Raw genomic sequence first — 14395 nt, forward strand, 5'->3', positions numbered from 1 at the left:
GACGCAGGGTGATTTGAATAGCTAGCCCACCATCAGATGATGGTGGGCTAAAAATCATAAGCCAAAAACGTAGCCATGTGTGAAGTTCAGTAGCCATTTTTGTTTTAAACAGTGGCCATACTTTCTTGGCTTCCAACCGTTACGGGTGGGTCCTCCATTAAAATCATTCAGTATTTAATATTTTTTGAAGTGCAATACTATTCAACATGATGTTAAAGGAGTACTCTGTAAAAGTAAAATTTTGTTACACATCTTGTTTGTAATTTAATCCATAATGTGATATTTTTTGTAATACTTTCAGATTATTGGCTGTAATTATAAGAAAATATGACTTAAATTAAATTGCTGAAAATTCCCACCAGAACTTTTAACATTCTTTTCAAAAGAAAGTGAAGTCGGACTTGATCTCATTTTCTTGACACAGGAAAAAAATATAGGTTGAAGTTTTCATTTTAGCATATTATTTGCCTTTAATTGTGAGCTTATATGGTCTAATTCCGTGCCTTCAATCTAAAAATAAAACAAACAAAAATCCAAACCAAAAGTAGCCTCGGTGATGCAATATTGATAATTATTTTTCCTGTGAATTCAGCGTAATTCATGTTTTAAATAAAACAAGAGGCACATGGGCCTTAACGGTCACCTGAGACCTACAGTATTTATTTTTGTTGTTGAAATATGTACCAATTTGAGTAAAAAATAGTTAACGTAACGTTAACTTAAGTTTGTCAGGACCATGAGTCGATTATTCCTAGACAGAGTTTCAGTTAAATCGGCCAATTAGAACTTGTTTTTAAGTCTGAAATAGTTTTTCAAAATGGCAGCTGTGGCAGCCATATTGGATTTCTGATTGACCTGAAAAATAACAACACTTTGTCAGGACCATTAGTCGATCATTCCTACAAAGTTTCAGTTCAATCGGCCTAGCAGAACTTGACTTTAAGTTTGAAATAGTTTTTCAAAATGCCGGCCTTGGCGGCCATATTGGATTTCTGATTGACCCGAAAAATATCAACACTTTGTCAGGACCTTGAGTTGATCATTCCTATTAAGTTTTAGTACAATCGACCCAGCAGAACTTGACTTAAAGTTTGAAATAGTTTTTCAAAATGCCGGCCTTGGCGGCCATATTGGATTTCTGATTGACCCGAAAAATATCAACACTTTGTCAGGACCTTGAGTTGATCATTCCTATTAAGTTTTAGTACAATCGACCCAGCAGAACTTGACTTAAAGTTTGAAATAGTTTTTCAAAATGCCGGCCTTGGCGGCCATATTGGATTTCTGATTGACCCGAAAAATATCAACACTTTGTCAGGACCTTGAGTTGATCATTCCTATTAAGTTTTAGTACAATCGACCCAGCAGAACTTGACTTAAAGTTTGAAATAGTTTTTCAAAATGCCGGCCTTGGCGGCCATATTGGATTTCTGATTGACCCGAAAAATAACAACACTTTGTCAGGACCTTGAGTTGATCATTCCTATTAAGTTTTAGTTCAATCGACCCAGCAGAACTTGACTTTAAGTTTGAAATAGTTTTTCAAAATGGCTGCCGGTGCGGCCATATTGGATTTCTGATCAACCTGAAAAATAACAGCACTTGGTCAGGGAGATGTCAGTAACCTTCCCATGAAATATTAATGAAATCCCTTTGCCAGTATTTCAGCGTAAGTTGAAAATGTAAAATGTTAGCGGACGACGGACGAAGACGGATAGCAATAGGTCACTTGATACAATTAAGTAAATTTCATTATTTCCAATGTAAGGAAAAGGAATGGGCTTGTTTAATTACGGACAAAATGACTTTCAAAATGATAGTTGTATAATTATAATCAGCTTTGATTTATAATGTTAATAAGGTAACAGGTTGTTTCACCCTAAATCCTGTTCGCGCTAATGGTTGTTTCTCCCTAAATCCTGTTCGCGCTAAGGGTTGTTTTGACCTAAATCCTGTTGTTTCACCCTAAATCCTGTTCAGGCTAAGGGTTGTTTCACCCTAAATCCTGTTCACGCTAAGGGTTGTTTCACCCTAAATCCCGTTCGCGCTAAGGGTTGTTTCACCCTAAATCCTGTTCGCACTAAGGAATGTTTCGACCTAAATCCCGTTCGCACTAAGGGTTGTTTCGACCTAAATCCTGTTTGCGCTAAGGGTTGTTTCACCCTAAATCCTGTTCGCGCTAAGGGTTGTTTCACCCCGAATCCTGTTCCTGCTAAGGGTTGTTTCACCCCAAATCCTGTTCGCGCTAAGGGTTGTTTCACCCCAAATCCCGTTTGCGCTAAGGGTTGTTTCGACCTAAATTCTGTTCGTCCTAGCTATAGGTTGCCCTAAATGTATTTTTTTAAATTTATACTCTAACATAATAATTAATATTTAAATATATCAACTAAACTTATTGATGACTTTCTACATTAGTGTTAGGTATATTTCATTTAGAGTATATGTGATAGCGGAGTCAGCTTTTCACAGCTGCCGTTTGTCACACTCGGTTAAAAACAAGACCAACAATTTTTTTTGTGAAATTGATTTTAATGATATGGAAGACTTAATTTGTGACTTAAGGTGGCTCCACACTTTCGTAATTAACCAGCCAAATTCGTTGAAACTTTCAAATAATGGTTATGCAACTATGTAGAGTTGATTTTATGAAAATCTAAACATTCCGATAGTTTGGGGACTTTTTTGGAAAAAAATACCAAAAAGTTGAATTTTCGTCAATTTTAATATTTTCCGTTTTTTTTTTGTGTGTGACATTGTTCGGAACAATAACAACAATAATAAAATGAAAAGAAGCATTTCTAATTAACCCTACAAATATTTTATTTATTGCAAAATATGTAACACATGTTACACAAAGTATTTTTTATTGAATTTGTACGGATAAAAGTGATTATCTACAAGCTAAAAGCAAACAGGACACAAAGATCTATACATATAGAATGGGAAATTGAACAAAATATACACAATGGCTTTATAATTAATTTATTTTACATTTTACAATCACTTCGATCCGGGTGAGAGTTATCTTCCTTGAAAAAAATCGGAACTTTTTGCAGAGGGGTGACATTTACACAATGACAGTTGTCTCTGTTTACATATAACAAAAATGATGGAAATAAATCAAAAATATGATATCAAAATTATCAATTTATTGTTCTTTAATGGAACCAAATTACCCTCAGTCATGTACACTTTGGACATCATTCCACAGTCCGCTAACTCACGGTATATTTATAATTACATGTCAGGTACATATGTGACCAGAGGCTATCGCATGGTATGCCGTTCTCACGTGCCCTCACACATGCATTTCATAGGTATCTTGATATTTTACAAAACATTATTTTCACAGAGTAAGTAGACTACATTTGTAAACACGATTTAATCGACAGAGCGAAACTCCCTCAGCTTATGAACTCGTGTAAGCACGTGATATGCACATATGAGGTTGGTACGTCCGCATTCCATGTGTTTCCTATATGACCTTCTTGAGGTCGTCTGGTCTCATGTCACTGTCTTCCCGTGAGTCTGTTTATGTCTATGAATTGGAAAGCTTTATTCCTGAAGTACGTGTTATTATACAATTCCCGGTAAAATCTCGATATCGGGTGTTGACATATCATCGGCACGCACGTGTACTATTGTTTACCAGGGGCCTGTTCGTTTATGCGGAGCAACCGGTTTGACCGTTTATAAATGTAACAATTTCGGGCATAAATCCTGGCGGACCTGCAAATGTGTATGCAGGCCTTGCAAGGCTTTCTCAAGGCTCACCTGAAAGCAGCATCAGATTACTAGGTCCGACCTTCTTTAAAAAACGAACAACAGTGGTCCGATCGGTTTGACCGTTTAAAAGAAAACGGCCCAGGTGTTACTAAAATTTGCACTACGATACTGAATGCCCGATACGCAATACGGAAATGACGACACAGTGTACATGCACATCTCGATCAAGATAATTGAGTCCAAGCTGTACTTTTTCCGGAAGTACATCCGAAAATGGACGCTGATGATGATGTGTGGAGCCACCTTAAAACAACTAAAATTGAAAGAAAACACCAAACAATGTTTCGCCCTAACATTTTTGGTTTCACGGCAAAGCAACCTAGGATAAACAGGATCTCGGGCGAAACAACTCGGAACCCTTAAGAAACGCAACTTAACCACTAGTCCGAATTATTCTGACGTTTTGTCGACTTTTTTTATATTGGTCTGTCGTCGACTTTCAATCCATGTGCGACATGTGTGTGAAAGTGACGATTTGTTTCTAAAATATCAGTTTGAAGAGCGATCCTGGCACGGGTCACTTATTTCCTGCAGATGATAGTGGACCGGAGTTCTGACGTTAATCGACGACAGAACGATATAAAAAAGTCGATAAAACGTCAGAATAATTCGGACTACTTTAACACTTACTGCAGCTTTTTTTTGTTAGTTTTTATGATTTGAAGACTAGATGAAATGGACAAGACATAAGCATTGATATGCACGATATGTTCATTATATTTTTTTATTCCAAAACAAATTACAATTGAATGCATTAAATTGTATTAAGCAAGGACGTGTGCTATTCTAGATCTGGGTACAGGCCCATAAAATCCAAAGAAATTTCCTCGGGGCCATCAACACAATTCTGATGACGTAGGCTTTGCTGGATGTGAAGGACTTGGTATTCCGACATTAATTTTACCCGACGATTCAGCGTCCGGAGCTTGATTAGAAAATGACACTGGGATGCATGACATCATCGCAAACCCATAAACAAACTGTATTACATGGATCATATTACCTTATCCGTGTTGAGATCAGGTTCGTCTTGGACAAGTCTGTATAGGAAAGACTTTGGGTCTCTACAAAGGGTTGTCCTTGTTGTCATAAAAACAGTTCCTCCCACGTTTAATTTTACCCATTGACTTTTTCTACTTGTGGATGTTGAGCATTCTGGTACATTATTGACACTCTCCTTTTTCGGTTCTGTTGCCATTTCAAATGTGCAAATGCCACGTAAGAGCCTTGTGCTATCCTTACGGATGTGCAAGATCAGGACGCTGTCCCTGAAATATGATTATTACGGTGACGAAATGTCATTTAGTTATTCTGATATTCTGTCCTCTCACAACTGATGAATTAAAATCTTATCTGGGTTTATAAAGCGCTTCTCCAAAGTCCTGACATTTCAAACATATGAATGACCAAGATTTTTGACGGGGACCCAAATAACTCGTTCAATACACGCCACTGGCTCGATCGGACCGACTGTGCCCTTGATACCGCCATCATGACGAGCAGAAGATTGGCGAAGTCCGCCGTCAACTGGAAGGCGTTTGGCGAAAGAGTGTCAGATGCCAACTTGCCATATTTCAAGAAATTCAAGAATTTGTCCGCTACTTATTCAGGAAAGTAAGTGTCGAACAAAGGAGAGGCTTCAAACTGTTATCTGAACCCCCCCCCCTTTCTTCCGACAGGTTGGTTAATCGGTGTTGTTTGAAGTCGGCTAATTGTTGCAGTCTGTTGTCCACAACTTTAAAATCAATTGTTCCGAGGAGGTTCAATGACAAATGCTTTTAATTTTGGTTAAAAAAACCTGTCCCAATATTTTCGAAAATTGTTTGTCAGATAGGGTTCAAGGTCATCTTATTCCAGATCATTTTTGCTGAAGACTTTTACTTCTTCTACCACTTGGTGGCCACCATCAATCAGTTGATCATTCTGTCACTTGCTGTGCGATGCGCTAAGTTAAGGTGCAGAGTTAAAAACTTGATAAAAACAGTTTGAAGGATTCAAGACTCAGCGTCTACAGTGCTAGCGGTTAGCACATTCCAATCACGGATGGTTCTTGAATCTTGGGTAGAAAGACTCCTTCCTTAACTTGGTGTTGCATGATGGACTTTTGAAGGATTTAGCGTGCATATTTCTGCTATGACGTGTTGGAGGTAGGAGTTTCCCTGTGGCATCAATCTTGACTTGGTTATTGCTGACCTTATAAAGTAGCCCTAGCCTCGCGTTTCCCCCTCTTTCCTCAAGTGATTCCCATTCCAGGTCTTTCATAATTTCTGTGACAGATGTTGGACTGTGATACACACAGTGTTTTTTGGTGTATCAGGCGGCCCGTCGTTGTACCATCTCTAATGTTGGGTTTGCTGATGTTAAGGTTCCTCTTCAGAAAGCTGATGGCGTAATTAGCCTTTTTACACATATAAGAGATGTGTAGGTTCCATTTCAGGTCTGTTGTAATTGTGACACCCAGGTACTTGGTAGATGTTACTTGCTCTAGAGTATGTGAATGAAGTTTATATTCTCTCTTGATGGTATTCCTTTTCTTGGAGGTAGTAATGACGTTACACTTGTCAGGATGGAAATTCATCATCCAGGTGGTTTCCCATTGAGCTTGACTGTCAAGATCTTCCTGGAGATGTTCACCATCTCCCTGGGGTACATGATAGTATCGTCTGCAAATAGGGGAACTTTGGATCTTATATTCTCCGGAAGGTCATTTATATAATAAAGGAACATGCTGGGACCAAGAACCAAGTCTTGAAAGACTCTAGACTCAACTTCTACAAAGCGAGATGTTTCTCCTTCCACTAATACAGCCTGTTTCCCAAGAAGCTCTATCCATCTATTTGTCTTGCCTTTGATTCCATAGTGATGTAACTTATGTGTCAAGAGACTGGCTGACCTTGTCAAAGGCTTTACTAAAGTCCATAATCAAACAGTCTGTTTACCTTCATCAATGTTTCTGGTAATGTCATCTATGAACTCCGCCAGTTGAGTGTCGCAGGATAGCCCTTAATCCATGTTGCAGGTTGTATAATATACTGTTGCAATCAGCATGCTTCATGATGTGACTAATTACTATGTGTTCCATGATCTTACATACTACACATGTCGTTGATACTGGTCTATAATTGATGGACTCAAATTTCTTTCCTTTCTTAAAGATCGGGCATACTAACAGTACGCTATATAGATCATACTTCCCCTGTGTTGTATGAGCTGTTGAATATGATGGTAAGTATTGGTGCTATGTCTGCGGCAAGTTCCTTCAAGATTATTGGTGTTAAATGATCTGGTCCAGCAGCTTTGTTTACCTTCAGGTTATGCAGAAGTTTATAGACTCCATTTTCGGTTATGTGTATGTCAAATTCAGTTTGATTGAGTGTTGTTCCAGAAAAGAACGCTTTAAAAATTGGTTGTTAAGAATGTTGGCTTTGTCGACCGAGTTTGGGTGGAGCAGTCCTACATCTTTTAGAGGTGGTATGTTGTTTCCGTCCGAGGGTTTGTGTTTGATGTACATCCACAATCTTTTCTTACATCCATACATGTTGTTTTCACTCTGCTCTGTAGTCTGTGGTGTTACTATATCCTCTACATATTTCCAGTATGCTCTTCATAGTTGTCTTTGTGTTTCCTGCTTAAGATCATTATATTTGAGCTTATCTTCCTCACATCCTGATTTTTTCTTTCTTTTATACCCTCTGTCCCTTTTGCGGATAAGACTTTTCAGTTCCTTTGTAACCCATGGGCAACCGTCTTTCTTACTACTAGTCTTGTGTTGATTTTTAGAATTTTTTTTTTTTACCAAGTCTCTGTTTATCAAAGAAGTTTCTACTTTGGGCAAGTGCATTTTAAGATCCACTGATCCACTGGCCCATTTCAAAAATATCTTTCTTGTCCTGCAATAGTCAATTATAAATAGTATTGTCATAGTTATCTACTTTTACATTAGTAAACCATCATTATTATGCTGATATGGTGAATACATTTGTGATTGACAGTAAAATGTATCCTTACCTTCATGTGTAGACAAATTTGTCCAAGTGAAAGGATTTTCTTTCCCATTGGAGTACCAGTGCAACCTGTGAATGTTCCTAATATGTCTCTGACATATTTTCCTAATATGTCTCTGACATATTCTCAATAGAATTCAACAGACTGGGATCTATTTACATAAATAAGTCATTGTCACACTATAAATAAAAATAAAAGAATTTAAATGATAATAGAAGCAAGCACAACATATTTTTTCTCAAAAATAACATTGTACAGGGGCAATGATCTGTCATTCTATGCAATTGCAATATAATTTATTCAGTGAGCTGGTGTAAGTTCACATATATGTACCAACTACCCTCACCCAAGAAAAAAAATGCTTTTATTCTCGCATGATTTCATCTTAGTGTCTGTAATACAGCTTTAAAAACTGAGCCATTTTGTCACTAGCATCGTCCATAGCATTTTACTTTGAAGCATATTTTCTTTCTTTTTTCAGAATCTCCCAACTCCCAGATGCTTTACCCAAGATAGATTTTGCACACTACAAGTCTCTTGGTGCTCCTGCTGCTGCTGTGGACAGCTTAGAAAAGGCTGTAAGATTGCCTATTTATTGGAATGTCTAAGTCATATTCCTCATATCATTATGTTACAATTCAATATTCTCCTATTCCAAGGTATTGATTGTTACGTCATTTGTTTGTGAGAGTAACGTCATCAATTTTTGAGAAAACGGCGTAATTTTCTCACAAACCAATGACATAACAATCAATACCTGCTCACAAGAGAAGATAACTCTGCAATATGCAAAGACGGAATATTGATGTTCACCAATAACAAATATTTATTACATGTTCACCAGTGAAATGTCAGGAATTCTCCATTTGATGAAAAACTTGTATCTTCACTTGCTAACATTCTTGTTACTTCTAATGGAGTGGGAGAGAGCCCACGTCCTGGTGGTCTTCTGTCGTAGATCGGTTATTTTAGGATACCCAGCAGTATTCCACATATATATAAATAGAGCCCCATCACGGAATGTTAATACAAAGGATATAAATGATGGAGCATCAACATCTTGATTCTGTAGTTTTATCACCTGTTAACTGGTATATAAATTACCTGTTAACCAGTATATTACCTGTTAACCGGTAATAAAAACTACGGAATCCAGATGTTGAGGCTCCATCATTTATATCCTAAGCATTATGTTATTTGGAACATTTATATACTTGTTAATTCACATTACTTGTTAGCACTTACTGTTGATATGTTACTTGTTGATACTAACATGTTACTTATTAACACTTATATACAGTTTGTTACTTGTTAACACTAAAATGTCTGTTTTGCAGTATGGATCTGCCAAAATTTCGTACCCAGTTGACACCAGCAACACCGTTGCAAAAATTGACCAGGAGTTTGGTGAAATGGTATGTATGTTTCACATGGTTGATGCATTGTATGCTGTAATCCTTGGAATTTGGTGGTTTACTGATGACTAAGTATGATCATGTGAAGTGTACATGCACACATACACACAAAAGTTAAGCCTTCAACAATTAGGCTTAACTTCTGTGTGTATGTGTGCATGTACACTTATTGAACTTTTTCAATAAATCTTATTTAGATTACTTCATTTTGTGTTATGCATATACATGTACCCTTAAATCAGAATTGGAGTATGTCTTGACAAGACCAAAGGCTCTTCACACAACATCTTGCAGATGGTATAAGTACACTAGTCATGTTTTTGATGTAGTTATAGATCAGAGGAATCACACTACAGCATTACAGTAAATTTGACATGCTTTGAATTTGGGTGTAGCTCCTCAGATTTTCAAAAGCCAGGTATCAGCCTAACAATAATCTGCCTCAAACTTTCGATTTTGACATGACATATTCCATATAAGTATTGAGAGCAGAGCCCTTGGTTGAAAAATGAACACCCTCTGACATGACATGTTCAGATGTATGGTTATGAAACATGTTGTAGTACTATACTGAGTTTAGCTTTTTGGAACTTTTTGTGTCCGAAGAAAAAGTTCAACAGCTACAAGGAAAAAGCAATGTACTTATGTTGTAAATATTTTGTCAGTGTGTACATACCTTGATGTGCCCTGCAAGTTTAATCCACATACATGTAGGGAGACAAGCACACCTTAACTAAAAACCATTATGTGAACTTCAAGATATACATGATGTATATAATCTTTAATCTTTACAAGTTTGATGTCAATTTTGAAATTTCAGAAAACAAAAAGGACTGAATTTATACAAGAGCAGAACCAGGCTATTGAATCATTATCCAAAGTGGTAAGTATTTAATCAATTCATTGAAAACATAGCTTTTAGCTTTATCATTACACAGAGTACTGTGCCTATGTCTCCCCCAATAAAGTTACATGTGGCCACCGCTATGTGTATAAGCGGTACGGTGACAAACTTATCTCCCCTGATGATATTACCTGTGTCGCTTATATGAATCAGCGGCGTTGAATTAGCTGCTCTACAATAATATTTTTGATGAGCCATGTGTATATTGTGGCGTTGAAAATGCCTTCCTCCTATAAGTGTTACATAATACCAGTTGATATTTCAAGTGTTCTGATGTACTCTGCTGGTTAGCTTAACATGTATTGCAGGATATATAACAAAACAAAAAAAATCTTTTTACTGATGCCAACAAACTTGAAGCAAGGGGGATGGGCATATTACCGGGCACCCACCCTATGCACAGAAAGTAAGGAAAAGTGGGGATTGGCTTATTACCAGGCATGGGCTTGTCACTGGTAAAATACAGTGGAATCTGTATTAATGATCACCCAAGGGAAGCTAATTACACAACTGCCCAAACGCACGTTCAACAGATCAGATGAATAACTAAACAATAGTCGAATGATAATTATGACAGTAAACAAACAATTTAGAGTTTTTGAGAAGAATTGTCATTTCACTCAGAACAAAAGATCGACAGAGACTTGTTGAAGTTCTCAACTTACACGACTGTGTTTTCGGTAATTACCATGATTTAAGCTATTTAAACTTGTTACAAAAGATATTGTTGTTGAAAAGATAGCGGTTCCTGTATTGGTCCAACAGATGAGTTCACGTGTATTGTTCCTTTATTTTACGATGGAAACTGGAAAGAGAGTCCAGTTAAAAAATTGACATAAATAAAGCTAACAGCATGTTGCTGAAAAACGGACCGGTATTATTGTCGTATATACACATATTGGACATTGTGAGACAACTACATCAATGCTGCATTTACCGCACTAGAGCTAGGAAGAAGTCCTCTTGTTACTTAAAAGCCTTTTTTCTGAATAACCAATGGGCTTAGTGGATGTTATTTAGCCAGTAGAAAACTGGGATGCAAGACGTGTTTAATTAAATGCCTTGACCAACTTCAAACAAATTTCAAATTATTTGAAACCTTTCAAATCCCTTCTTTTCAATAATAGCTCGCTGGGCTGAGGGGCTATCTATTTTGTTCAAAGGATGGTTTAATTTTGACCCATTCACAAGGTCACTGGGGGTCTAATGTGTTGAACTTTTAAACATATTATTCTGGATATCCAAGAGATGTAGAGTGATGATACTTGGAAAGTATCGTGCTGGGATGAAGGGCTTATGAGTTCCATTAAAAAGAAAGACCTTAACATAATTGACACCAATTAAATGAGTTTGAAATTATCTTTCTGTTGGACCCCTCATAAAATGAAATCGGTATCAATTCCGATATGAACCTATAAATACAAAATTTCACTATATTTCACACTTCAGTGCATGCTCAACTCGATTATCATTCAGTGTATATCCAGGTACATGACCTTTGAATGTCACATCAATTACTCCCAGCTGAGTGATACAGGACCATTGGGCCTCTTTTTAACAGATTTTGGTCAAACATTATATAATGTTCAGTCAAGTATGAAAATGTGTTTGAAAGTGTTTGACTAAGTTTGTTTTTACTTCATATAATTTGAATTTCCAAAATTTATTGAATAATGTCGATGAGCAAGATTTACTAATAAAGCCTTTAAGCACTGACATATTTTGCAGATCTGAACTGTCTGTATCAAACACTGGTGAGTGAGGTTAAAAAAATGATGACTTAATTGTAACATTTCAGAAATTAAGTAAGGTTCACTGAATACCCGTAACATTAGAACAGTGCATGGTCAAATATCTAAACTTGACTCGTGGTTTAATACAGGTATCACTCTTTGTTTGCTATTTGATTATTATTAAGGAGTGTATACTATAACCCATAGCAAACTCCGTAGTTGACCTAAAGACAGAACTATTATAAGACACATGCACTGCAGGACATATATGGAACCCCTTCTACCAATAGACATTTAGAAGATATTGCAACAGTCATATACTCAAACAACCAGATCATAGGGATTAGGCCATGACAGCCACGTTGGCTTTTAACAAGAACACTTTGCCAAAAGCTGGTTTCAAATATCCTGAAAATATTTGGTTGTACCACCTCTGAGAGAGAGAAAAAATCAGAATATTGATGACACAGGCATAGAAATTGTAAACCTCAAATTAATTTTGACAAATTGAAAAGGTTTATAACCTGCATATGAACTAAACAATGTATTGTATTGTATTCCTTCTTCTTGTAAAAAAAATGCACAATCTCATTGCACTATTTATTGGTTTATTTGAAATATATATATATATATAGGGATCAGTAAACTGAGATATTCAAGTCTATGTATTACATGTTCATACTGTGACAGCAATAAAACATACTGTACAACTGGATTTATTTGACAGTTTTGATATCTGTGGTATAGACAGTTGACATCTGAAATAATGTTGGTTCGTATTTCTTTTGTATGCCAAAAAATCAAGTTTTTTCTTGTGTTGTAGGTAGATGCATGCAAGAAAGCATTCCCACCAAAAGATGAATGGACCCAACAGCTGTATTGTGCCTACTTCCCAGATTCTATGGTTTTGCCACAAGAGAGACCAACATTTTGGCCACATACAATGTTAAACAAGGAGTTCTTTGGAGAGGAAGCTGACGGTACGTATAACAATGAGAATGTAGAGAATGACATCAACTCCTTAAGAACTAGTTTTCCAAAAGTTGAGCTTTGTTATCTTCTATAAGTGTTTCTTCTCACTTTGACATTGTCCTTCCCTGTGATATAATCATAATCTGTAATCCTGACTATATGTCTTTTATTAACCAAAATGGCTAGGGTTGTGATTTTTGGCCAGTTGCTTGCAAGAAGTATAAAGGGCTACTAAACGTATTCAAACGAATGACCTTAACTTATATGCAAGGTCACAAGTGTCAATTATCTAAAAATTCTTTAATCTTGTAATACTTTCAATGTCACAGGGGTAAAATATATTCAAGTTTGGTAAAAGGTTTTTAGCTCACCTGGCCCAGTTTGAGACAGAATTTTCTGACATACCCTGAGTTTCATATAGTAAATGGTCTTGTTTAAATGTTTTTCCTATCTTGCAGAAGTCAGCCAGCCAACCCTTGAAATGGACCTTACAAGTTTGCCTTGGTTCAGGCTACCCTATCCTGATACGGTTAAGAATACATACATAAAAGGCAGAGAACCTGATTTGGTCGACCAGTATTTAAGTATTGGTTACAAGCCTTCTAAGGAAGAGCTGAAGAAACTGGAGGCAGAGTGGCCTGCAATATCAGAAAAATATTGGGCTGGCTATTGGGGGGGAAGGAAACAATTTGTGAAAGAGCATTTGGATAAAAAGGCGGAAATGAAGGCGTTTAATAAGGAACAGAAAGCAAAATCTAAAGCATTAAAAGAAGCAAAGAAAGCAAAGCTAGCTGAAGAAGCTAAACTAAAGGCATAAAGCTAAACAAGCATGCTAAAAGCTGAAGTAGCTTAAGGGACAAAGCTAAATTTGAAGTGGACATGAGAAATGACACTGATCAATGTTGTTATCTTAACTTACGAAAGAGGAATCAGACATTCTTTTTTTTATGTCAAACCTAACAAATTTACAGTTTCTTTGTAGTGGAAATGATTAAAATTGGAAAAATTGTGACTATGCTCTTATCTCTCATCTTTAATTTCAAGGTCTGAACACATGTACAGTGGTTAAGAATACAGTGGTAAACATACACATTCTAAACTGTGTGTAGGTATACAGTGGGAAATATACACATTTTGTAGCAAACTATGGTATACAGACCGAAATATGCACATTCTGTAGCATCCTATGTTATACAGTGGGAAATATGCACATTCTGTAGCATCCTATGGTATACAGTGGGAAATATACACATTCTGTAGCAAACTATGGTATACAGTAGGAAATATACACATTCTGTAGCATCCTATGTTATACAGTGGGAAATATACACATTCTGTAGCATGCTATTCATACAGTGGGAAATATACACATTCTGTAGCATCCTATGGTAAACAGTGGGAAATATACACATTCTGTAGCATCCTATGTTATACAGTGGGAAATATTCACATTCTGTAGCATCCTATGTTATATAGTGGGAAATATACACATTCTGTAGCATCCTATGTTATATAGTGGGAAATATACACATTCTGTAGCATCCTATGTTATACAGTGGGAAATATGCACATTATGTAGC

At 36.6% G+C, this 14395-nt stretch overlaps 2 protein-coding genes across 2 annotated transcripts in view; one reads left to right on the forward strand and one right to left on the reverse strand.

The window, feature by feature from the left end:
• The window catches only part of LOC110450568 (BTB/POZ domain-containing protein KCTD5-like), a 22393-nt gene extending 17230 nt beyond the window's left edge, over positions 1-5163 (reverse strand). Inside the window, exon 1 of the mRNA XM_021498164.1 lies at positions 4790-5163. Coding sequence (XP_021353839.1) covers positions 4790-4984 — 195 coding nt within the window. The 5' untranslated portion in view covers positions 4985-5163. The remainder of the gene's footprint in view (positions 1-4789) is intronic.
• Positions 5164-5173: 10 nt separating this feature from the next.
• Positions 5174-13827, forward strand: LOC110450566. The gene is made up of 6 exons (XM_021498163.1): positions 5174-5400; positions 8273-8369; positions 9129-9206; positions 10027-10089; positions 12667-12823; positions 13274-13827. The coding sequence occupies exons 1-6, from the start codon at positions 5189-5191 to the stop codon at positions 13630-13632; spliced, it is 966 nt and encodes a 321-aa protein (XP_021353838.1). The 5' UTR covers positions 5174-5188; the 3' UTR covers positions 13633-13827.
• The last annotated feature ends 568 nt before the right edge of the window (positions 13828-14395 follow it).

This window comes from Mizuhopecten yessoensis, unplaced genomic scaffold (assembly GCF_002113885.1).
Source record: "Mizuhopecten yessoensis strain PY_sf001 unplaced genomic scaffold, ASM211388v2 scaffold5325, whole genome shotgun sequence".
In the NCBI taxonomy this organism is placed as follows: Eukaryota; Metazoa; Mollusca; class Bivalvia; order Pectinida; family Pectinidae; genus Mizuhopecten; species Mizuhopecten yessoensis.